At 39.8% G+C, this 26,467-nt stretch overlaps 1 protein-coding gene across 3 annotated transcripts in view; it reads right to left on the reverse strand.

The window, feature by feature from the left end:
* LOC114104756 (contactin-associated protein-like 3) overlaps window positions 1-26,467 on the reverse strand; it is a 177,609-nt gene that overhangs the window by 49,128 nt on the left and 102,014 nt on the right. For 2 of the 3 annotated variants that reach the window (XM_071602772.1, XM_071602771.1), the window contains exons 8-12: window positions 23,023-23,166; window positions 13,733-13,904; window positions 9,386-9,492; window positions 6,186-6,305; window positions 454-654 (exon numbers count right to left, since the gene is read on the reverse strand). In XM_071602772.1, coding sequence (XP_071458873.1) covers window positions 454-654; window positions 6,186-6,305; window positions 9,386-9,492; window positions 13,733-13,904; window positions 23,023-23,166 — 744 coding nt within the window. Of the gene's footprint in view, window positions 1-453; window positions 655-2,346; window positions 2,350-6,185; window positions 6,306-9,385; window positions 9,493-13,732; window positions 13,905-23,022; window positions 23,167-26,467 lie in introns of all 3 variants that reach the window. The other variant, XM_027950984.2, reaches the window with a different exon arrangement.

The raw sequence follows: 26,467 nt of genomic DNA on the forward strand, positions 1-26,467 counted from the left end.
AGCAGGGCTTCCTCGAGATAATCTGCATTTTTGAAGATGAAGATAGTACATTGGATAACCTGGGGAAATGGATGAGAGACCAGCTGGAAAACTCTTGTAATAACTTCAGTAATTATTCCGTCTCCGACTTACGGGAGTGGTGGGGCTGGGAGTGACAGGTGGACCTACTGAGAAAATCTGAAGGGAGGGATCCAGCGTTACAGGTGGATTGAGGGGTAGATTTTGAACAGAGTGGGGAGGCGGATTGGTCCCAGCTGGTCTCCAGAAAGAACTGTTAACCCTCACCCACCCTAAAACCCCACTCTCCTCTAATTGTCAAAGCTGGCATCTGTTATTAGCAAAGTTGCTTTGATTAAAAAAAAAAAAAACAAAACATGTCACTAGTCCTGCACGCTGAGCGTCCATCTCGTGAGGAGGGCGCCCTGCAGCGCGGTCCCAGGCAGGGGTCCTTACCTCGTGGGTCTGCGGGGGGCCGCCCGGAGCCACAGCGCAGAGCCAGCTGCTGCTCACAGCGCTCCGCCAGGGCCACCGCTGCCCGCAGCTGCCCCGCGCTGGCCGCGTAGGCGAAGGTCACCGAGCGTGCGTGCCCCCGGGGGCCGCCTCCGATGGTCACCTGGTCTGGGCCACCGTGCCGCACCACCGTCCACGCGGCGTCTGCGAAGCAGAAAGGGGCAAAGAGGAGGAGTCACCGCGGGGCAGGAGTCAGAGGCTGCGAAACACCTTTTATTTCAATTAAGTCTTTCCCGCGTTTTTCTTGGTGCACTGTAGCTGAACATGGTGGGGTTTGTCGTTACCCATTGGTGCCTGCACCAATATACCCAGATAATTAGGCCAATGCCACTCTTCAGCACTTCCCCTCTGTCCCCTCCTCCCCTCCTCGGGTCCCTTTCCTCTGCTTTTCATGAGATCCCAACCCCCACCCCCACCTTTCTTTTCCTCTCTAGCTCCACATATGAGAGAAAGTCTACAATCCTTGACCTTCTGAGTTGGGCTAATTTCACTTAACATAATCGTCTCTAGTTCCATCCATTTTCCTGCAAATGACATAATTTCATTCTTCTTTATGGTCGAATAAAACTCCATTGTGTGTGTATATACCTCATTTTCTGTCGCCATTCATCAGTTGACTGACACCCAGGCTGGTTCCACAGTTTAACTACTGAGAACTGTGCAGCTATCAACATGGGTAGGCATGTGTCACTGCAGGATATTGACTTTAATTCTTCACGATGAATACCTACACGCGGTCTAGCTGGGCATATGGTGGTTCCATGCCTAGTCTTTGAGGAAACGCCATACTGATTTCCATAGTGGTTGTACTAATTTACAGTCCCACCAACGGTGTAAAAGTGTTCCTTCTCCTCCCCATCTTCTCCAGCATTTATTATTGTTTGTGTTCTTGATGGCTGCCATTCTCACTGCTGTGAGATGAAATCTCAGTGTAATTTTGGAGGAAAATGCAAATAAAAAACTACACTGAGATTTCATCTTAATTAAGTTTTTAATCAAAATTTGAATTACTGCGAGTTCGCAGTGAACTTTTTGCCTTGGATTTGTTTAGCAACGCATTAGCCAGAATTCAGATTCAAAGAGAAGAATATATTGGGAGAACTGATGATTAAATTTCTGTGACTTGTCTAATAATATAATGCAAAAATCACTTTTTATATCAACACAAAAAATGAGGCTAAACTGGGCATGACCATATATCTTTTGTGCTCAGTATTTTCCTCATCTGTGTGTTTTCCTTATTATCAAATAAGTTTATAAAAGATGCATTTGGGGATGATGGGACCTACAGATTGATGAACTACCACAGGAAGCAACTTTGTTCAAAGCCTATCACCTTCTCAGTAAGCAAGCCCTGAAGAATGACATGCTTTGGGCATCCCATAGAGCGTCCAGGCAGTAATCCTGGCCATCTGTCCATCTGATGATAATTTCTGATGTATTTCTGTTGTGTTGATCACTTGAATTTGTTTTCTTTTACTTTTGTCTGTTTCTTGTGGTACTGGGGGTTGAACCCAGAGGCACTGTACTACTGAACTAAACCTCCAGCCCTTTACATATTTTTACTTTGAGAAAGGGCTTTGCTAAATTGTGCAGGCTGGCCTCCAACTTGTAATCCTTCTGCCTCAGCCTCCCAAGTCTCTGGGATTACAGGCTGTGTGCCACCACACCCAACCATTAGATTTGTTTTGGTAAAATAACAAACAAACAAACACAACAAGTGTCTTCCAAGGGAAGAACTTTAGGTTCTTTCGTTTTCCCACCAAGGGACCTCATGCCTGATGGTGTAAAGTATTGCCCAGCTGCATGGATAGCTATGGGTCAGTGGACAAGGACCTGCTTTGAAGTCACTCCAGTTCAACTACTTCAATACTGCCTGGTCCTTTAGCTTCTTAAAAAAAAGACATATTTAGCATAATGGACACTCTACATAGGAGTTTTACAAACTGTAGGAATGGGGAAAATTCATATGGATATACATTTTTAAGAATTCAAAATCAAAGCAATGTAGTACGTGTGTTTTTTGTTGTTTGTTTTTGGGGTTTTTTAGTCCAGGAATTGACCAAAAGGATACTTAACCACTGAGCCATATCCCAACCCTTTTTATGTTTTATTTTAAGACAAGGTCTCTCTGAGTCACTTAGGGCCTCGATAAGTCGCTGAGGCTGGCTTTGAACTTGCAACCCTCCTGCCTCAGCCTCCCCAGTCACTAGGTTTACAGGTGTGTGCCACCATGCCCAGCTATATTAGGTTTTCTATTGAGAAATCACCCTCCCATCCTGTCACATCTCAGGATTTTTAATAACTTGGTTTCCAAATGTGTGTAAGAGAAGTTTAACAGTCTTACCGCTGCTCACCATATCAAAATAACAAACCATATTCCCACCATATCAAAATAACAAACAGAGGCACAAGGAAGCCTGCAGTGCGGTTGGAACAACCCTTTGGCCATGGTTCCTACGGAGAGCACAGTGTCCACGAAGGGACGGAAAGGACGGACACAACCTGTGAACTGAAGGAGGGAACGCAGGCTTGAATTCAATGACCGCGGCCTGCTGTCCTCATAGAGGGGCCGCCAAGGTCTCCTGCAGCAATCTCAGTTCCCAGGCTCTTTCCTTTCATAAGGTTCTCAGCATGAATTTCTTTTCATTTTAGAATCTTTAAACTCCTGGCCATCCTGTTCGCATGACTCCTACTCTCCATTCACCTTCAGGTTTCTCCTGTCGACTAGATCAAATACACAGACACCTGACACTCAGTAGGGCCTTGAAGATAATCAGTCATGTGCCATTTTGGGTCCTGAGTCATGGTTTGATGGTCCTGGGTAGCTCCATTTAATAGATTTGCAGTCATGCATGATCACAGTGTAATAACAGAAAAACAGGTTGAGATCTATCTGGAAAACTGCTGCCCCAGAGAGCAGAACGGTAATCTGTGGGCATCATGAGACTTACACACCTGTAAAGCTCTTCTTCCTTGTGTGATTTCTGTTGAGAAGTCGGATATGATTCTTATCTTTGCTCCTGTGGAGGTGAGGTGGGTTTTTGTTGTTGTTATTGTTATTGTTTTGTTTTGTTTTTCTGACTTCTGACAAGGTTTTTCTTTACCTTTGATGGCCCACAGTTTGAATATCCATGCCTAGGCGTGGTTTTACGTTGGCAGTGGTGGTAGCATATCCTGTTTTAGTGCTCTTTGAACTTCCTGGATCTGTGATGGGTGTTTTGACAAGAATTCATGAAAAATCCTAGTTGTTATTGCTTCAAAATTGGCTTCTGTTCCTTTCTTTATTTCTTCTCCTGATATTCCGTTTACATGGAAGTTACACCTTTTATAATTATATCACAATTCTCAGATATTCTGGGTTTAGTTTTTTCAGTCTTTTTTTTTAATCTCTTGGCTTTTCAGTTTTGGAAATTTCTATTTTGATATCCCCAAACGTAGAGATTTCTTTCCTCTGCTATATCCAGTCTCCTAATGAACTCATCTGAGGCATGTTTTCATTTTTGTTCCAATAGTTGGATTTCTGGCATCTCTTTTTCCTTCTTTTTGAGAATTCCCTCCTCTCTGATGCACTGCTCCTCTGCTCTTGCATGCTGTCTGCTTGGTCTCTTAGACCATTAATCTGTTAGTCCCAGTGGTTTTCAGTTCCTAGTCTGCTAATTCTAACATCCCTGCCTGCGTATTGGAGTCTGTTTCTGTGGCTCCCTCTTTCTCTTTTGAATTATGTTTTCTGCTGTTTGTTTTGCCTTAAAATTTTTTCTTGATAGCCAGGGGTGATGCATTGGTCCAAGTCATGCTGCCACCAGACCTTTAGTGAATCAAGGGAGATGCAGCCAAGGGGAGGGCCTGTGTGATGCCATCATGAGCTTGGGCCTCTGCACTGTGGCCTCAGCTCCCTCCCCAGCACCCTCAGGCATTTCCCTTTTCCTCCTTAGGCTAGGCTCTGAAACCTATCCCAATAGTTTAGGCTCTGAAAACATTCTTTCTCAAGGGCAGGTCAAGGAGAATAGAATGCTCTGGTGAGTGTTTCCAGATGATTCTTTCTCCACTTATCCTTCTGGAAGCATGAGGAGATTTTCCTCCAATATCACTGTAAGAAACAGGTCAAGCTCCTGAAAATTGCAGCTCACAGCATAAGGATCCTTCTCTGACTGCAAATCTCTATTCCCAGACTTGTCTCTGCAGGGACTCCAGCCATTTGTCCATCACCTTTTAGGTTTTCCCACCCAGGCACTGGTGTGCCTGGGGCTTTCTGCTCTGGGAAGTGGTGATTCTCTGTGTCTGCCTGCTTCTCTCTCCAATGGGGAGGGGGGGGGGGGCAGCAGTCTGCTCTGCGACTTCACATCTTTGCTAGATCTAGGAAGAGTCATTGATTTTTCATTTTGTCCAGTTTTTTACTTAGTAAGATGGAGCGGTGACTTCCAAACTCCTTAGCAAGACAGATGGAAGCCACTGGCTCCTGAAAGCTTATTACTCTACATGCATTTTTCAAGCGAGTGGAACAATATTTGACAACAGCACCTTTTTTAATTGCTTTTGCTTAATCTGCTATAAGCAATGCAACCTCCAGAGAGAAGATGACTTTTTCTAGGGGAGTTTAGTGATTCCTCTGTCATTAACTAGATTTTGTCGTTAGATGCTTCCCTTACCAACTTCACCAAGCCTCATTCTTCTCATCTTAAAACAATGACAAGATCCTTGCAAGTGTGACCTTGGTTGAGTCCTTTGATATTTGCCAAGACCACTTTACCGCAAGAGCCCATTGTGAAGAAGCTGAACCACAGCAAGGGATCCCCGGGAAAGCTGCATGACTGGGTGCTGGACCCTTCTCACATTAGTATGATTGTTAGAATCAGGGAGTTTAGGAGATGGTGAGTTTCTGTTGGTGGGACTTCTGTATTTTATATCTTCAGCACTTTGCTGATCACGTGGTTCTAAATTTTTGGAATATTCACATTTTAAACATTCTTTGGCAATATTCACTAAAGCATTTTAAATTTCTATGTACTTTCAATTGTCTGTTTCCTTCTTTTCTAGGTGTTTGCTGGTCCATTTGGTCACTGTCCAATTTCACAGGACTTCACAACCTTTTCTCTCACACTAAATGAGAACTATTTATTTCATATTTCTTCTTTCCAGAGAGCTCACTGAAATCTGCTAGAGCAGATTTCTGTAAAAATTTAATTACCTAAGAGGCATTTTACGGCAACCTTCAACAATCAAGCTGTGTTCATTCGTAATAATACCTAAACCAGGAGTGGTTTTATAATATTAACACAAATCAGATTTCTTTTATTATAAAAATTACATGCTATTGAAGATATATATACACACACATACATACATATCTTATTTCTTAGTACTTTTAAAGATCTCTTTTTTGTTCTAAATTTTTAAAATATGTAAATCACAGAACCAAAGCTTTATATGTCATCATGGTGCATATGAAAAATATGTAATTGTGACAAGTGTTGCAGCCATAGCAGAACATTAAGTTTCACCCATAACCCAACCAAGGTAAATAAGAAATACAAGGAAGTTTTATTGACAATAAAATTAGCCAATATATCAAGTTGCATGTTTTAACAATGCTGCCAACTAGCAAATCTCTCCCTGGTGTATCCTGATCATGGGCATAAACAGTTGATATCCAGGTCTGAAGGTTATTAACGTACCTGTCATGTTGCAGTACACCAGAAACGGTCCCAGGGGGCCACTTCCATCAGCATCAATATAGTAAAGCCCAGAAGGACTTCCTCGGTGCTTGTGGGCCTCACAGGACTGCTCATACAGCGCTGTAGGAGAACACCATCCATCAGAAGCAGAAGGGATCCCTCAATTGGTTTAATTAGTGTCCAAAGGTTTCCATTTCTGAATTACAGACACATGATACATATTACCTGACATCATTTTTATTAGTTTGTATGACATTATATTTGATTAGGTAGAAGACAGAAAGGTGACATATTATAAATTAAATTTACTTTCACTAACAAAGGAGAAGGACGTTAGCAAGTCAAGATGGATTTAAGTGTTGAACATCGTTAGGTGCTGAACAAATATTTGGCATATAGTTCTATTTGAAGAAAAAGGAAAAAGGGTACTGGTGACTAAAATGAAGATTTTCATGGGAATGTGAGGTCACTGGGCAATGGCTAGGGATTGTATTTTCTCTATGTAAACAGAGGTCACTGGACAATGTCTAAGGATTGTATTTTCTCTATGTAAATGTACTCTTGCTTTTGAGCAAGGAAGATGAAGATTCTGAAGCCTAGTGTCAAAAATTTGAAGGGGCATTTTAGAGAAATCTGTGAATCTGAATCCTATCTGCTGTGGATTCATGATTCTATTCAAATTCCCTCCCTTACAGAACAGCTTAACCTCCTCCAGCAGCCTAATACCTTCCAACAAGTCATGCCACTTCCAACCCCCTCATGGTTTAAAGCTATAAATTCTCTGCCATTTAGTAAAACCTCAGGATACATTTTTCAAGATTGCTTAAATCTGTGTTTTCCTGCACTGCAATTCTAATTAGCCCCCAATCTGCATAATTTTCTTTGTTCTGGATGAGGTTGACTTATTCTGGGTCCGCAGCAAAGCCCAAGGAAAGGGATGAGAGTTATTCTCTCTCATTTTGCAAAACAGGAGGAAAAAAACTTTGCAAGAGGACATCTTAAATCTAAGCAATCTTAAGGTAAATACAACCAGCTATCAAATGAGAATGGCCCCACGGTAAATGGTCCAAATCAACAGAGTTATTTAACAAACTTCTTAGATGAAAACACAAGTAGGATAGATTGCTTTTCTGTCATTCTTTCCCACTTGTATATTTATTTAAATGCACAAACTTATAAATGCCTGCTCGGATTCATTCATATTAATGACAATGATTAGACCTGCATAGTTAACAAATAGGAGAATTCTTGTTTTATATTAATTTCTTGACTTAAATGACAATGTGTACACATGTAATTATATGAGTGTCCCAAACAAAAATGACCTGTTATAACTCTAAGCAGTCTTGTCTCACGGTCCTTGACTGTGGGCTTGGTGAAATTTCACCTTTGCTTGGTGTACCTCTTTGGAAGCCACAACTATGGAGAACCACAATTAGCAACCAAATCATTACATCAGAGTGAAATCTGAATAACTTCTCTTCAAATTTCTGATATTTTCCCTCAGATTTCCTCTGAGTTACATTTGCAGCAGAGATGGCCGTGGACTGTCTGCTCCCTTGAGAAGCTCTTGTCCAGATCCTCAAGCTGGGAGCACAGGATTCTCCCTGAGCCTCATTTGCATGCAGAGAGCAGAGTTAATAACACTCCACACCCTGCCTTCCTGTTACAGTTTTTATAAAAATCAAATTAAAGAAGTCACAAGGAGTTGCTATAAGTTTCAAGTAGAACCTCAGTGCAAGGGAATTGAAGTGATGATTTCCTATCTTACACCGTTTCCTTAAAGACCCAGGGAAGGGCAAATTGTTTGCAAGGAGACGTGGAGAAATGTCAGCAGAGATGCACAGAAAGAAGAGACCTTTAAAAGTTCAAACAACAACAACAAAAAAGGGTGTGTGTGTGTGTGTGTGTGTGTGTGTGTGTGTGTGATATTTTCAAGGCTTCTGGCACGTTCTAATCATTAACAAATTAGTGGTCAATAAACTAGTCTGGGCTTTAAAAGATAGAGGATGATTCTTCACTAAAGACAGATGACGTCTACTTGGGAGAGGCAGTATAGACAAGTTATAGCAAGTCACCTAGAAGTGCTTCCTACAGTGTCTATTAGGAGCACGTGCAAAGCTGGTTCAAACAGACCTCTGGGCTCCATCCCAAGAGATTCAGGTCCAATAGGTTTGGATAAGACCTGAGGTTCTGTATTTATAACACATTCCCAGTGACTCTGAAGCTTCTGGTATGAGGAGCACCCTTCAAATGCTGGAGCTAAGGCTCTAGAGCCTACTTCCTCAAGTTCAAATCCTCAGGGTGCCTTTAAGTAGCCTAAAGGTCAAGTTACTTGACCTCTCTCTGTCCACAGTTTGCAATGAGGATAATAATAGTACTTTATTCTTGAAGCTGCTTTAGGGTTAAATGAGTTAATTCATGCAAATCACTATTTGCATGAGGATAGATATATTTATGTACTCCATAAATGCATACTTTTATAATTATTCACTTATAATCATCCTTACCACCAAGGAAAATTACAGTTGTAAGAAACCTTAAAGGTCTGCTAGTTTTTAGCTGATATCTAATTGCCTCTTCTATAATTTCCATCCCATTATTTTTATACTTAATTTTATTATATTTAATAATAAATGTTGAAAGCCAGGCAACTGAGTATTTTTCCACTTTTCTTTGATTAAAAGGATTCTCAATTGAAACTACAGCCCAACTCAAGGAAAGGAATGAATGAGTTGTGACATCATGCATTCCTGATTTAATCTAGCTTAATTCTACTCTTTACTTTTATTCTACCATACCTAATTCATCATATTTACCAGCTTCTTTTGTGTAACCGACTTAGTACTCCATATTTCTGTACACTGTCTCAACACCCTTGTATTAAATGAGCTTGGGGTTGGGGACAAAGCTCAGTGGTAGAGTGCTTACCAGCATGCATGAGGCTCTGGGTTTGATCCCCAACATGGTGGGGGATAACTAATTAATGATAAAATAAAGTGAGGTGGTTTAAATATAATCTAGAAATTAATTATTATTAAATATTTATTAATTGATAATATTAATAACTAATTACTTTTAATTAATAAAGACTTATTTGAATATGTGATCGCAAAGATGCAGGCACACATAAACAATGAATGAAAAGGAAATGAAGTGACAAAGACACAGAAATGAGGACAATGAGGTGGAAGGCTTACGGGAATGGCAGGTCTCTCCAGTGTAACCTGTGCCCTCGCAGTTGCAGGAGAAGGTGTCCCAGGACTGGGCACATGCACCCCCATGTTCACAGAAGCTGGGCAGGCATCTGTAAGGAAACAGATACGGCTGTAGTCTCCTTGATGAGTCTGCATAAAATAAAAATCCTCTTTACTAAAAATAGATTAATGCAAAAGTATAGCAACCCAAGAAAATGCCATGTTACTAGTGATTTGTCATCAAGATTTTCTGGTCACCATGATATATTTATTTAAATACATTTACTGGCCTATAACTGATCATTATGTATCTTTGACAACTTTCAACACGTCATATTTTTTTGTTGTTGTGACAAAATACTAACTTAATGTGTGGCTGGCAAAATCAACTACAAATATAAAATTTGCCACGCATTATACTACATTGTGGACATTTTTCAAAGAAGAGGAGACAGAGAAGGAGGAGAGGAAGACAGGAGCACCTTCCATCATAATGCAACATAGCTCCAGGAATCGTGAAGAACATTTAACTTAGGTCCACGTGTTGCCCTTTAGATTTAGAATGGGTGATCAATTAATGGTAGATTTAACAATGTTAAGATCCATCTGTGGATTCAATGCAATGTCTATAAAATTGTCAATGGCTTTAAATTTTTATTTTTAGAAATAGAAAAATTTATCCTAAGGTACATGGGGAGTCTCTGGGGACCCCGAATAGCCAACACAATCATGATAAAAAACAGAGTTGGAGTTCTCGCACTTTCAGAGCTTTCTGGATTCTGTTGCATCCCACTGTAAAGCTGCAGAGGCTGTTCCAGCCTACTGGCCTCCAGGTTCTTAGAAGAACTTGGAGAAGGGTGCTGGGTGAACGGGCAAGTTTCTAAGCATAGTGTGGAGATTCCAGGGAGAAATGGTGGCCTCCCAGAGGCTGTGTTGGGATCTGCCCCTGCCCACCTTGTCCCATGGCTGAGAATGCTGCTCAGGAGATAGGAGGGAAGTGAAGGACCTAAACACCACTGGCCTTCTGCGCTGTAGGCCCAGCACTTGGAGGCCAAGGCTGCGAGGGGAAAAGCAGTGTGTACTGGAAAGGCAGGTGCAGAGGAGCTAGGACCTGGCCCTGCCTGCAGGGGCCCAGAGCAGGAGCCGGAGAGGGGCGGGGAGGAGGGAAGTGAGACCTCCTGCTTGTGGCTGGAGGACCAAGGCTAGGCAGGAAGCTACCATGTGGACACTGGCAGGAGTCTCCAGGGGCTTCAAAGGGATCCTTCGAGGAAACTGAAAAGGTTGTGGAAGAAGAGATCACGAAATTACCTGCCCGTGCCCCCAGCACCCCCAAGTGCTGGCACCCCAGCAAAGTACCACAAGTTTAAGGTCAAGATTTTGACTAATTACCTCAAGTTAAGGAGAGTTTAGTCTAAGAGGAGAATAATTATGGGCAATCAGCATCACAATTTTCAAATATTTCAAGGGTCAAAGTATGACAGGGATCCAGAGCAATGAGTAGATGTCAGACCGACAGGTAAGAAGGTGGGAGGCCGGGGTGGAGGAGGCCCATTGGCAGGTGTCCTCCTCCCCTTCCCGTTCTCCTTGCCCATGCCCCTCTTCCCCTTCTCGTTAACATATGGAAAATTTTAAGATCAACCTGACTTGAAGATTCCACAAGTCATAAGAAGATTACAAACCACTGCTGATAATGTAGTTTTACTTAAAATATCTTAGAAGAACTATTAAGTGATCAGAAACATATGAGCAGGCTCATCATAATTTTTTTCAACTAAACATGTCAGTAATTTTACTTGTAGTACAGAGAAGCCACCCAGAGTAAAGGAGACTAATGCTGGAGAAAGTGTGCAGAGGTGGGGAGCCTGTGCCACCTGGCAGTTCTAGTGGGGAAGTAGCAGGCCTTCCTGTTCAGGGAGCTCCAGGTGGCCTGGACCATGACACAGGGCATGGAAGGCAAAGGTGGACTTTTTTTTTTTTTTTAACGCTAAGGTCATGAGAGTCTGAAGGAAGAGGCCGTGCTCTGCAGCATGTCATCCCGAGTACACGTGGCTGTTTTTTGCTTAGCCTAAAATTTTGGTAAAAAAGGCTACTTCATATCCCATACCTTTAGTAGGCTTTTTAGTTTTGGTGTTTGAAGGACATATTTCTATTTTGTGAATTAAAATAATTTTAATTCCCCAAAAGGGCGAGAGTGGTTCATAGACCTGTGTTCAGGATATTTAGAGGTGAGTTTTCAGGATTTCCAAACTGAATGAGAAGGGAAATAGCAAAGCTCTTTTACTCTTTAGAGTATCACATGGTAGCACCAGGTTTCCCATTTTTATTGCTTATGATATGTAGTTGTTTTAAAAACATGTTGAAGGGCTGGACTCTATACACTGACCCAAGAATGAAAGAGTGAATAACCCACATTTGTAATCCCATTTGAAAAGAATTTAAAAGTGTTCCTTAAAACCCTTCTCTGAGCGGGGCACAGTGGCATACACCTGTAATCCCAGTGGCTCTGGAGGCTGATACAGGAGGATCATGAGTTCAAAGCCAGCCTCAGCAAAAAGTGAGGTGCTAAGCAACTCAGGGAGACCCTGTCTCTAAATAAAATACAAAATAGGGCTGGGGATGTGACTCAGTGGTTAAGTGCCCCTGAGTTCAATCCCTGTTACCAAAACAACAGGATAACAGCAACAAACCCTTCTCTGAAGTGTTACAGCGCACAGTGGCTGAGGCAGCATATCAGGGCGGAACACATGACAGAGGAAGCTGCTCACCTCATGGCAGCCAGGAAGCAAAGACAGGAAGGGGCGGGTCCCAACTTCCCCTTCCAGGGCACGCCCCCAGTGACCTAACTTCCTCCCTCTAGGCCCCACCTCCTGAGGTTTCTCCATTCCCACCTGAGGAAGCCGTTAACACATCCAAACCATAGCGCTTCATAACAGATAAGATGTGAACAGATCACATCTGGGGTCTTTGACAAGATATCAATGACTTACAAAAGGAGAAAATCACACATTTGCATCACAGCTGAGCTGACTGCCCTCAGTCCTCACAGTGAGAGCCCTGGGATACCTCCCCGTGAGCCTCTGTTGGCTGAGGGTCCTGCATCTTGCCTGGTGAGCTGGTGCCCAAAGAGCAGGTGACCAGCTCCATGGCATATCTCCAGACACAGGTGACCAGCTCCCAACCACCATCCCCATGACACAGCCTGGTCCCGTCCATGCAGTCCTGAGTCTCTGCCAAGAATTCCAACCCCACAGGCAAAAGTAGGAGTTATTGGGAACAATTGTTTTGTGATACACTCTTCCTCCTTGACTGGCTGTTTTCCTACAAATCAACAGAAGTTTCAAGGGGGAAATTATTCTTGGTTAAATCAAGTTCTTAGTAGTGAAAATTTCAATCCGTGGAAATTATTTTCTTTTAAAATATCACTATGCTTTGTAAACCGAAATATGTTTAGGGGGAGAAGACAGTTTTATGGCTAATGTTTAAAGCAGAATGACTAACAAACTACTTATAAAGTAGAAGGCAGTAAGTTTGGACATTCTAAAATTTGTATTAACTTTTTATTTTTAATCTATAGCATTAATTCTTGGCTTTATTTTATTTTAATTGACATTAAAGCTGTATAGGTTTGTGGGGGTACTGTGTGATGTTTCCACACTTATAGTTACGTGTCATAATCTGCATTTATTTATTGATGGCACATGCCAAGGGGAAGGCAATAAGGCATTTCATATAGAGAAATATCATTCAGGTAAGTGATTATAACTTTTCAGCCAAAAGTAATAGAGATAAGGCATAACTGGCAGTATGAACTGTGTGAAGGCTTAATTTTTAAAAATTAAAATATTTTTCTTGCAGTCTCCATATTTCACTGAGTTTGTCAGTACACAACTATCTTCACCAACCTCTGTGGCTCAAACTGTTACAGAGATTACTTCATATCTGCTCCATGGAATAGATTTGATATTTGGTAGCTGACCCCACAAATGAAAACAACAGTGCCTTGTCCAGACACACTGCCCCTCAGCATGGCCACCCACAAGTGGCATGGTGGCCAGCACTGGGTTGATGACTAAGAGCCCAGTAACATGGGGCCATTTTTAGTTAAAAGTCCTAAGGTATACATAAGCCTTTTTATAAAATGCTATCATTTGAAAAACACAGTTTATACAACTAACAATGAAGGTTTTGAATCCTCACTGTAATATGACTATTTTATTCCCTGCAGAAAGATAGTAGATAAAAAGAGAGAATAAAATAAGAGAATGAAATTCACTTTTCCCCCATGCGTCTGCCTTTTTTTCCTTTTAGCTTTGGAGGCAGGGCTGCTGAGATGGCCCAGGAGGCCCCTACCTGTCGGTGATGCTGCAGGCGTCTATCTGAAGATCGCTGAAACTCCCCAGCGCCCCCTGCTGTACCGAGATGGGATCCACCACTGTGCCACCAATGGCGATGAGCCTCAGGCATCCTTGAAACCCTCCCAGAAGACTTGCACATCCAGAGCCTGAGCTGTTGTCGGGACAGCCTGCACACAGAGACAAAGACAGGAGGAAATCCACAACCTCACCAAGCTAGTCCACAGCATTTATTCTGAGGACTGCAGCTTCCCCTGTTTATGGATTCTTGAAGAATGAATTTTGATAGGAGGTGACACATTACATCACTCACTAGATAGGTGAGAAGGACACAAGTCCGAGTTGATCAAATGTCGGATAATACCTGGAATTCAGAAGTTTAAAAAGTGTGGGGGGGTAAGATTTAAAATTCATGACAAGGAATTAATGTACATCAAAAAGAAGAGATGTTTGGCTTTTAAAATTTCATCGAAGAAGAAATAATATATTTTGGCATCATGTAGCATTAGTAAGAGAAATTAAAATGAAGGTGAAGTTAAAATAAGTCAAGTCATAGCCCATATTTCGTGTAAGAGCCTCTGTATTTATGAAGTGTGGAAAATGCTACTTAAAAGTATAGTTGGATGCTCCTATGTATCTAAACATGTTTAATATCTACCCTGGAGGTGTTTTTGTGTGTTAGAATGTGTGTGCACTTGAGAATATTTTAAAACTAGTTCTACGTTGACTGAACAGAAATACTTAGATTGGCTTTTCTACTAACAGAATTATTTTATTAGATGCTTTAGTCACATATATAACCAAAGACTACATTCTAGTGTTAACAACTTAGTACAAAAAGAAAAAGGAGACACCTCACTTCTAGGGCACATAATGATAAATAAAAGAAAAGTATAGGCTGTTCCATGAGCGAACAGAAATTAAACAGACACTTGATCATTTCCAATATAATAAGTTAAATGTTAAAAGTCTCATCACACCCATCAACTAACTTACAAATGGTAATGCTTATGATATAATTTACCTTGACCGTGTGGGCTTTGTGGAAGAGCAATACTTACATTAACAAGTATGAGCAAGACCACAGCTTTGATTTGAATTAGGCAATATTACCCACACATAAATTCAAACATGTAGAAAATTAGTGATCTGAACTCTCCCACCATCTGCTGAGCTACAGTACATAACTTGATAATGGAACTTAGATTCACGTGTTGCCAGATTAAGAGAAGGGATAAAAGTGCACACTACTATTAAAGAAAGGAAAGCATTACAAAGGGACTTGTTGCAGAATCAAATTACAAGGCATTTATCTAAAACAAGAGTCTGCAAATGTTTTCTGTAGGAGGCTAGGTAGTAATGCTTAAGGTTCTGAGGAGCACAATATGATCTCTATCAAATATTCTCCTTGCTTTTTATTTTTCTTAACAACATTTTAAACATATGAAACAATTCTTTGCTTTGGCCTATATAATAAGTCATGGGTCATAGATGATCTAATTTTGATTTAGTAAATATTGTTGTGATTATGAAATGGGTGCCTCATTTCTTAATGGCACAATGCCAAATACATCATAAATCAAATTAATAATTTTGATTGTGTATCATGAGATTTTAGCTTTTGAAATTTTTTATTATTTGCCCTATTTTTTAAAAACTTGTTTGTGTTGACTGCACAGCATTATTCTTTTCAAGCTTATGGAATCTAATTTCTTTATTTTTTACATCATTTAAATATTAGGTATTGCCAGGTGCATGCCTATAATTCCAGCAGCTTGAGAGGCTGAGGCAGGAGGATGATGAGTTCAAATCCAGCCTCAGCAACTCAGCAAGGCCTGAAGCAACTCAGTGAGACCCTGTCTCTAAATAAAACACACACACACAAAAGGGGTGGGGATGTAGCTTAATGGTTCAATCTCTAGTACCTCCCCCCAAAAAAGTAAATGCCATAGCTCTATGGGTTCTAGATTGATCTGTAACTTGGAATTTATTTCTTTATTTTACCAGTGTTACCAAAGGTAAATTTATTTTCTAGCTTTTTATCATGGATTATTTAACATCTGTGCATTACTCAAGAACTATAATTCAAATAAAACCTCAAAGTGTCAAACTTAATTCAACAATTGCTTGAAAAAAAAAGAATTAAAGAATGATTACAGAACATAGGTGGTTTTCATTCATCTGTCTTTGACTTTATGTTATCGATCACTTGTACAATTTCAAAGAACAGGCAATGAAGATTCTTTTTATTGGAACCAAGGAATTAATTCAATCAATGAATGGAATGGAATAAAATCCTCTTAAAGCTTGCAATGCACAATGTTTGAGAAGAATCTGGAGTTGGGCACTGGAGTGCACACCTGTAATCCCAGCAACTTGGGAAGCTGAGGCAGGAGGATCACAAGTTCAAGGCCAGCCTCAGCAACTTAGAGACCCTGTCTCAAAAATACAAAATAAAAGAGACTGCGGATGTAGCTTAGGTGGTAGGTGGGAGAACACTCCTGGGCTCAATATTCAGCAGCAGTAGTAGTAGTAGTAGTAGTAGTAGTAGTAGTAGTAGTAGTAGTAATAATAATAGGATCATGTGGTCTTCAATGTATTAAACTAGGTAATGAACATTAGCTGTACCAGAGGCTGTTTCTATGTTAAGAAATGATCTATTTCTAATTCATGTGCATCAATTCAACTTAACCACTTTACATTGTAAAAATGGTTAAATCTATTGTTTTCCAAGGTTTACATTCAAATGGGTAAATTCAGTTAAATAGGCATGCATAGAGAAAATTCAAAATTTACTAAAAAAACAGACAAGCTCAAGAATATTTATAAAAGTAATTTTTATATAATTTTATAAAAAATAAAAGCAGAGAGGACAATTGTCTAACAATAGTCAAATTGAAGAGCAGAGGTAATAAATAAGATAGGTGTATTCATGTAATGGAATAGGTACATTCTTTTGAAAAATATTAAATATTTTCAAAATATTTTTGTAATGATCTTAGTAAAAATAAATACTATTATGACATAAATAAAAGTAACAAGCATGTATTACATTAGCACATATATATTTATAGAAATGTGCTCTTGAATGCCTGGGCATTATTATAACTCACAGGCAGAATGTTAAACTGTAAGTGGTAATACAATATTCATTGTTTGACAAATAATAATAATCTCCTGTAGTTAATTTTATTTGTTATTATAAAGAGTTTGGATGGCATTTTCCCTCCTACCTGTCAGAGCTTCATAAACTCTTACTTTTGAAATGATAGTTCTTGGCTTTATTGACTATTTGCCCCTTAGGGTTGTTATAAAATCTATCACATGAAGCAACATCCTAAAGCAACTTTGGTCAGATGTGCACTCCTCAGAATGGGAGGGGAGAGAGCAAGCAGAGCTTCACAGGTGGACAGTGTCCTGCACTCTCACTGAAGGTGCTCACAGGATGGTCCATGTTGGAACAATGGGATGCATGATGTGTGGGCTTGCCGTCAATTTTAAAGATGAATTTTCCTTTAATATTGCACTCTCTCCATCAAAACAACTCTAGGAAGAAAGTGGCAAGATGTGAAGCTGTCCTGATGCCATCAGCAGCTGGAGCACTGATTGGCAAGTACATCTTACTATTGGCAATTTGAATGACATGAGGACCTTCCGTGTGAACATCCCAAAGATGAAGATTTATCACACCTTCCTTAGCCTCCCTTCTCTGAGCTCCCTCTCCAAGGCTGTGATGTTTTCTAGCTGCACTCAAAGAGCCGGCAGATATTCTGCTTAGGAAAGGCTGCCATGTTCCTTGATTTAGTAAAATGTTTCCCTTGTTATTCCTTAGCAATAAAGGAAAGTTGCAATCACTGGTAAAGTTAAACTATTAGTCACTTTGGACAAAACATGCTTTTCATTTATCAGGTGCAAGAAATACCTAAGATATTCTAGAGAAGCCAAGGCTCTGGGGAACATATGTACCATGTACCATGCAATAAAACAGGCGAAAAAAATAAGTACTCACGATCATTTATCATTGTGACTGTCCTATGGAGCAGCGTGATGAAGTGAAGCTCCATAAAGGGTGGCCTGTTTAAAATTGTCCCCACACATGACCCTTTAATGAAGCTTATCTGGTAGACATGCATTTCAGTTCATAATTCCCAATCTCTTTTCATCATCCCCATTAAAAACAAAGTAAGCCAGCATGGTGACTGTAGTTAATCATACTGTATTGTTTACTGGGAGCTTGATGAGAACAGATTTTAAGTGTCCTTAGTCCTCTTCCCACACACAAATGGTAACTGTGAGTGGTGGGATGGATGTGTTAATAAATTTGACAGTGGTAATCCATACACGATGTTCGTCTATGTTATGTATACCTTATACACACACACACACACACACACACACACACATATATATATATACACACACACACATATGCATATATATATATAATTTTTGCTAACTAAATATTTTTAAAAAGAAATTTAAAAAATCAAGGGGCTCCTGGCAGAGTGGCAGCAGCAGGGGGCTGAGGCCTGACCTCTGGTGGCCAGCTGCACAGTAGTGTGCTGGGGTCCAGGAGGAAGTAGCCAGTAGCTCTAGCCTTGCAGGTGGATCACCCAATGCTCTATCTCCACATGGTGTCTCTCTGGGTGTTCTCCCTCTGTGTTTCTCTGTGTTCTCATTTCCCTTTTTTATTTTGGCTCCAGGGATGGAACCCAGGGGCACTTAACCACTGAACTATGTCCCCAGCCCTTTTTATCTTTTATTTTGAGACAGGGTCTCACTAAGTTGCTGAGGGCCTCCCTAAATCTCTGAGGCTGGCCTCAAACATGCAATCCTACTGCCTCAACCTCCCAAATTGCTGGACTATAGATGTGCACCACCCTGCCTGGCTATACCCTCTGCTTTTTAAAAATAAGGACACCTGTCGTATTAGATTGGAGGTCATTTTAATGACCTCATTTGTTTAAATTTAAGTTTTTAAAAATCAATTATACTTTTTGTTGTTATGTAGATTTGTTTATATCTATGAACTTCAATATGACATTTCAATTCATGTATACACTGGGTAATGAAGGATCAACTCAGGATAAATAGCATGTCCATCACCATAAATTTTTATCATTTCTTCCAGGTGAGTACATTTAAAATCTCTTCTCTCTTTTGAGATATGCAATGCACTCCCGTTGACTATTCTCATCCTTCCCCCAGGCTCCAGTAACCATTATTCTACTCTCAACTTCTATGAGATCCACTGTTTTAGATTCACAAGAAAGTGAGATCATGCAGCATTTGTCTTTCTGTGCCTTGCTTATTTAACATAATGTGCTCCAGGTTCATCCATGCCATAGGAAATACCAGATTTCACGATTTTTTGCACCTGAGCACTATTCCATTGTGTTTATATACCATTTTTAAAAAATCATTTATCTGCTGATGGACAACTGGGTGCATTCCATATCCTGGCTGTTGGGAACAGTGGTGTGACACCCTTGTGAGTGCAGGTGTCTTTCTGACACACAGATGGCATGTCCTTTGGCTATAAGCCCAGGAGCAGGATTGCTGGGTCATAGGTAGCTTGGATTCTAGTCTCTTGAGGAATGGCCACACTGTCTTCCCTACTGGCTGTGCTAATTTACATTCCCACCAACAGAGCATAACTTGCTCCACCCTCACCAGGGAAGACCTATTTCCAGATACTGTCATAATCTGAGCTCCCTGTGAATCTGAGGGAGGGACAAGCCAACCCATCTCATTGCCTCTGAAGAAAATAGGATTTTACCTGTGCACATGCCCACTTGGGTTGTGGTTGCTACGTATCTATTTCAAACAGTTATTGACACTTCCTATATGTTTGGATCAAAGGTGACTTTGGTCCTGGGTCAGCCTCACCATTTCTAACACTTTATCTGCTCTATGGCTCATGCTCACGTTGTTATGTTAGCTCTGAGACCACCCATAATCTAAACAAAACAGAACAAAACCATTGTTCTGACATTTTAACTTTCTGTTGAAAGGATGAGGAGTTGTAGGGATGAGATCCAGTTTCCTTACTGGTCAGCAGGGGCCTCTTGATCCTTCTGGCTGTCTGTTTTCCTAGTCACATTGCTGGATCCATCTTCTAAACCAGCAACAGCACAGACGTCTATTTCTAATCTGCCTGAATCCTCTGTCACACCTCCCTTGGGCTTCTCTGCCACCAACTAGCGTCAAATCCCCAAGTGCTCTTAAGATTCCATTGAGCCTGCCTGGATAATTCAGGATAATGTGCCCATGTCAAGGTCTGTAACCTCAATTACATCTGCAAAGTCTTTTCAACCATGTAACACGTTCATGGCTTCCAGGGATAAGGGCAGCTCTGGGGGGAGCTCTGCCCACCCAAAATGTTCACACATTCCTTCATGAAATCCTGTTGGCTTTCATGTATTTGTCTATTGAGACACATCAAATACTTTCTGAAGGAAATGGGAACATGTATGAACACGCATTCCCAGAGAGTGCCACGTCTCACATTTCCTATTGTCTGTTCAGTGGATTCTCTCTGGACCTTTTCCATCTGGGCTAACAGTTGTGCAAACAAAGCCACTTGGATCACAATTCCGTCATCTGCTCTCATTATACAGATTTTTGTCTTCATCTTCACAGAATATCCCTGAACAGTTTATTGTTCATCTGCATTTGGTTGGAAATTTTTTTTATTAGAGATAATTATTTGACAATATCACATCTTTTGAGAGCAGACGTAAGGGGTATCTTGTAACTCATATTTGGAAATCCTAAATTTAGCATCATCCTCAACATGCAAAACTCCTCAGATGGCTAGCAATCTTGGACCACCATTCCTAAAGCTAACTGAGCATGGTCCCAAAGGTTGGCATGTGTAGCGGCATTTTCTATTTATTTATTTAGAGGACTCCTTATATTATCATCCATTCAAGATCAGTCAAGATGCTAATTCCTTGATGTCTTGAAACTGAAACTCCTTTTGTTTACCCAGAGAAGTGGAGCATCTAACTATAGATACATGTATACAACTGTTAAGAGGTAAATTGAGGAAAAGTAAAATGTGAAGTGTTTTATTTGAGCTAAGAACAATTCTCAAGTGAGGCAGCTATAAAAGGGAGTTGATTCTGCCATGAGGGTGGAATGGGAAGGCTTTGTCCTCAAACATGGAAGTGAGCATCTGCTTTCTGTATACACAAACACACACACACACACCGATTGTTTGGTTATACAACTGCCCATTTGGTATACCATGCTGGAAAATCCCTGTGTATGTAAGTTAGTTGGTGGCTTCTGATCTATTAACATCAGTTTTGAATTTTTGAAAGACAGGCATTTTCAAGAAATAAACCAAGATAAATTTTACCTTATGTTTGCAAATCAAACACGGTTAAGGTCACTTATGAAGCCTAACTAGCTTTGTTTGCTCAGGGATTTTTTTAGGTCATTTCAATTTACTGTAACAGTATAAATATACACTCTGTGGCACAAAACAGCTTAGTGAAGTCTTTGAATATATGTGGTTATTTGTTTGAAAATGTACATGTTCATTGTGAAATACGCACACACACACACACACACACACACACATATCAGAAGGCAATTGTGGAATGTATGCAAAAGAGTTTTTCTACTAGGTCTATATTCCTGAGTATATACGATTCTTCATTTTGTAGGAAAGGAGGGATGGGTGATGGGTGGGGTATAGCTCAGTGGTAGGATGCTCACCTAATATGCACAAGCCTTGGGGTTTGATCCCCAGGACCTCAAAATTAAAAAGGGAAAGAAAAAGAAAGGGGGGTGATGTAGTTCTGTGGAGCACTCCAATAACACATGGTTGCATTAGTTAAGTGGCCCTGAGTGTTGGGGTATCCACCAACTGTATGGTGAGAAGTGCGTCCACATTCCCCTGGAATCTCCTCCTGGGTTGAAAGCTCTCTTACTCCAGAATGAGTTTCCTTTCCCATAGGTAGTTTTCTTTCCCATAGTTTTTTTTTTTTCCCATAGCTGGTGTCACTGTGACAGTCCTGCCATGCACAGGTATCTGTGCTCCTTTGTGTGGTTTCCTCACCTGTTTCTCTTCACTTGGCTTTCCGGGTATACAAGCCTAATCTGGAAGGCACATCTCGTCTCACGGAAGCATCTAGGATCCACGACATTGCTTTTAGGGTTTCTTTTAATAAAAAAAAAAAAAGAAGCAAAATTTCCTTCCTAATAATAGATCCGTGCTGTCCATCGGGTGCCTTAATCAGTTCAGATGGCGACACTGAACACCACCAACTGAGTGCTACTTAATGTCCCACAGTTCTGGAGAGGGGCAAGTCCAAGATGAGGGCCATGGGAGACGTGGTGTGCAGAGGGCCTGCTTTATGGTTCACAGGTGGCCACCCTCCTGTTGGGCTAGAGAAGTTTCTGGGTCCTTTTATGAGGGATCCCAATCCCATTCTTGAGGTTCCACCCTTATGACTTAATTATCCTCCCAAAGTTAAGATTTTACCATATGGATTTAGGGAGCATATAAATATCTGGCCCTTTGCACCAATGTAGCACCAATTGCACTATGGCTACATTTAGTATACTTGTGTCCTATTTATTCATTTGATGTTCAAAAAATTCTTTACAGAATATTTTATACTTCCTATTACTCCCTTCCTATTAAAAAATATCTATTTATCCATCTATAAACTGAGCAGTATAAAATGATTAAATAATATGAGTTGAAGTATATGTATCATAAGATTTTAAGTAAGCCAATGACTTTGGACAATATGATTTATTTGATTTTTTAATATTTTTTTTTAGTTGTAGTTGGACACGTACAGTACCTTTATTTTATTTATTTATTTTTATGTGGTGCTGAGGATAGAAACCAGGGCCTCGCACATGCTAGCCGAGCGCTCTACCACTGAGCCACACCCCAGCCTGATTTATTTGATTTTTAAAAGCTGTTAGAAGTCTAAAATCATCTGTTGTAGAGAATTTGCTTATGACATTTGCCGTCTGAAAAAATTCCACTTGTTTCCAGTTTACTGTGTGTAGCTAGCATGTATTTTCTTTTAACATTATGTGAAATTATGAGGTCATTGAAACAGTAAGTAAAGTTACTGGAGGGATTGATTTTTCCATCAGTAATATTAATAAATTAAACTTTTTAGATATGTTATAGAAGGAGAGAGATCATTTCTTAATATGAAGTGATTTAAATTGACAAGAGACCCTGGATGCAGGCAGGGCAGTAAAGATAAACATGGTTCCACTGTTCCCTGTAGTTGACCTGTCTACACTTACCTCCAAAATAATAGGTGTTGCTGGAACCCGTCAGCCCCGTCACCAGCGGTTGGAGAGCCATGTCACTGTCCACCACCACACTCAGGTGGTTCCATTTGGCAGACAGGGACACAGAATGCCACTGCCCGTCATTGAGCCCAGCACCTGGAGGGAAGGTCGGTGCAAGGCAACGATGAATTATGAACTTTGTAAACACTTGAAAACAATTTTTCAGACCACTGAATCAGTCCAGTGAGAGCAGTATTTACATGTTGATATATCACGGGGAAAAGGAAAAAATAGCTACCTTTCTTTAATGAAAGGATTTCATTTATTTTGACCAGAGCACACAGGTGAAAAATATTACTCCTTCTAACGAGTCACTTAATAAATTCTGATAATGTGCTTAAAGTAGCACCTTGAATTTAATGATCAGACATACATGCCCAAAGCCTTTACCCATGGGATTTAAAATGCAGTTTATAAGGTTCAGTCTTCAAAGGGAATATTTACTTGCTTCACTAAATCTAATAAAAATAAATATTCTCAAAGAATCAGGAGATAGTTGTTCAAATTAAGTCAATAATAATTGTAGCCAGGAGTGGTGGCACATGCCTATAATCCCAGTGACTCAGGAGGCTGAGGGAGGAGAATCACAAGTTCAAGACCAGTTTTAGCAACCTAGCAAGGCCGTAAGCAACTTAGTGAGACCCTGTCTCAAAATTAAAAAAAATAAATAAAAATAAAAGAATTGGGGATGTGGCTCAGTGGTGGTTTGATAGCCCTAAATTTAATCCCTGGTACAAAAAAAAAAAAAAGAAGAAGAAGGAGAAAAACTGTAAAAGTCTTGAATGGGAGAAAAGGTCATTAAGCACCCACTATAGTGCATCCATCAAGGTCAACTCTGCTTTCACTGTTTGAGGGACTTCAGACTAGTTGAGCAAAACTGGTGGTAATGCAAAACGATTTTTGTCCACAGAAATGCAAATTATTGTGCCTGTGAGATACAATAATTAGTTATTGATGATGTTGTATCTGTTTGTAAACTCATTTTGTCATTCCTTGTCAACCAGTATGCATGGTACTTGAAACTCTCCTTTGAACTGATTGGTTCATCTTACTGGTTTCCTTGTAACTAATAAGCTAAATAAAATATTTTTAAAATTTATTTTTATTTCTAGTTGTCAATGGACCTTTTATTTTACTTATTTATATGTAGTGCTGAGAATCGAACCCAGTGTCTCACACATGCTAGGGAAGCACTCAACCACTGAGCCACAACCCCAGCTAAAATCTTTAACATATATCCCTGTGTTCTCTGAATGAGAGCATTACAATTGCAGACATCATTGTACCTTCTTTTATTTAATATTTGATTTAAAATGCTTAGGAAGTAACTAGAGGCATACCTTACATGTAAGTACACTATTTTTATATATTTACATTCATATCCATATTATTATATCATATTATTTTGAAATAATATGATAGCATGATAAATTCTTTGATGACAACTTTAAGCACTAAGTATTTATAACTACTACAGGTAGACTATTATTTTCCTTCATTAAGTAATATGTCAAAGATACGTTCCAATAAATGGATTAAAAGTGTAAAATTAGCCTGTTATGTGAACACTTCATTGGTGTTTCAAAATTAGGCAAAAATCTTAAGGAGTCAAATCTATTAACCTCTAGGTTATTGGGAATTTTTTTTAATACATTTAACATTTTAGATGATGATCTTAGGAATCCTGCTAATTATTAAAATGGTTCTTGCTCAATTTATTTCCTTGCCACACATACTTTTAAAAAAAAAGTTAATATATTATTAGCAAAATGTAGTGTGGCTCTTATATTTTAACGATTAACATTAATATTTCAGTTTTCCCTTTTAACCTTCAGTGATATGTGAAGCAGAAACAGAAATACTAAGAGTAATAAGGAAAAACTGCACTTTGAAACGTACCAGATGACTAATGTCCTCAATGTAAACACAGGCCCTGTCTAAACACAATCTCTGGGCTCCTTTGATACTGTGCATCTCTGTGCCTTTTACCTTCTTTGAGTTCCTTTGCTACTGTTAAAACAGTAGAAAAGTCAAATTAAGTGAAAGATGGTTGTCCCCAGACATGCAAATGAATTTGGTGGAAACCCAACTGACCTCCTTCCTCCTCCCACCCAGTCCCACCCCAGGAAACAGACTAGTTTTATATTATATGTAAATTCATTGTCACTTTCTGCTTACATTATCTGTCATCCTCTGAATTATCCTTTGAATTTGTTGTAACATCTGGTTCCCTCACTAACTAATGAGTTAAATAAAAATCCTTGACATGTTCTTTTTATAACTATGTAAAATCCCGATAGTGCCCTCTCTAAAAATATCTTTGACAAATGAAAGTAAACTTGGTATAGTTTTTTTTTTTTTAAGTTTATCATTTATCCTGCAAATAATTTCTTTTTTACTGTTAGGTTATAATTGGCCTTTGACCATAATTTATATCCAAGGAAATCATTCACAGTATTTATGAACATTTTAATGAGAAATCTTAAATTAATGAAGCAAGATTCTACAACAGAGATTCTTTTTTAAACACGTTTGCATGTGAAGACGATCTCTTGTCAACAACTAAATTGGAAGCACAATGTCACTCTCGCAAATCCATCAGCTAAAGCGGTGGGTGTGTGGGTGTGATGTAAGGACTTTGTATTTAATTCTTGTTAGGGTGCAAACCGGAACTGGAGAAAACGCTTGCTCAGCACTTTGCCACATCTAGGAAACATGCAACACGTTAGCAATAATGTCTTACTACTGAAGGAAAAAATCTGAACAGATTTTGAAATGGACCAAAGAGGTGGCTGGGAATATTTTCAATGAAAGAATTAAGCTGATTTTATAATTCTCCATCTTTGACTAGGTATTTTACAACCGTGTAGGGACAGAAACTGACTTGTGGAGAACAGAGAGCAATGCATGTGAGACCTATTCAGAGACACACACGCAGTTCAGGGAAGGAACACAGGGCTTTGCTGTCCTTTGGACACTGACCAGTTTTGCTAGATTTGCACTTATTTGCAATTTCATTTCAGGATTCCTTTTTCTGACTATAAATGTGAAGCATTTGGAGTTCTTTTTTGAACTGGCTTTCCTGGTGTAAAACACAAATCACTGGCCACAGTGGCACACGCCTGTAATCCAGATGGCTGGGGAGGCTGAGGCAGGAGGATCGCAAGTTCAAAGCCAGCCTCAGCAACATACAAATAAAAACTTCCTTAATGCCAAAGACTTTCACTCATGCTCCCTTTTCTTAGAACATTTCCTTTAGAAAACTTGTAAATTCTTCCTCTGCCTCTTCGATGTGTAGATGTGTATGTAGATTTAGAAAAAAAAATACTTAGTTTTAAAATAACTTTAGAAATCTTATAAAAAACTTATAAAAATTTGATTTAGATTCTTTGTAGTT

This window comes from Marmota flaviventris, chromosome 16 (genome assembly GCF_047511675.1).
Source record: "Marmota flaviventris isolate mMarFla1 chromosome 16, mMarFla1.hap1, whole genome shotgun sequence".
In the NCBI taxonomy this organism is placed as follows: Eukaryota; Metazoa; Chordata; class Mammalia; order Rodentia; family Sciuridae; genus Marmota; species Marmota flaviventris.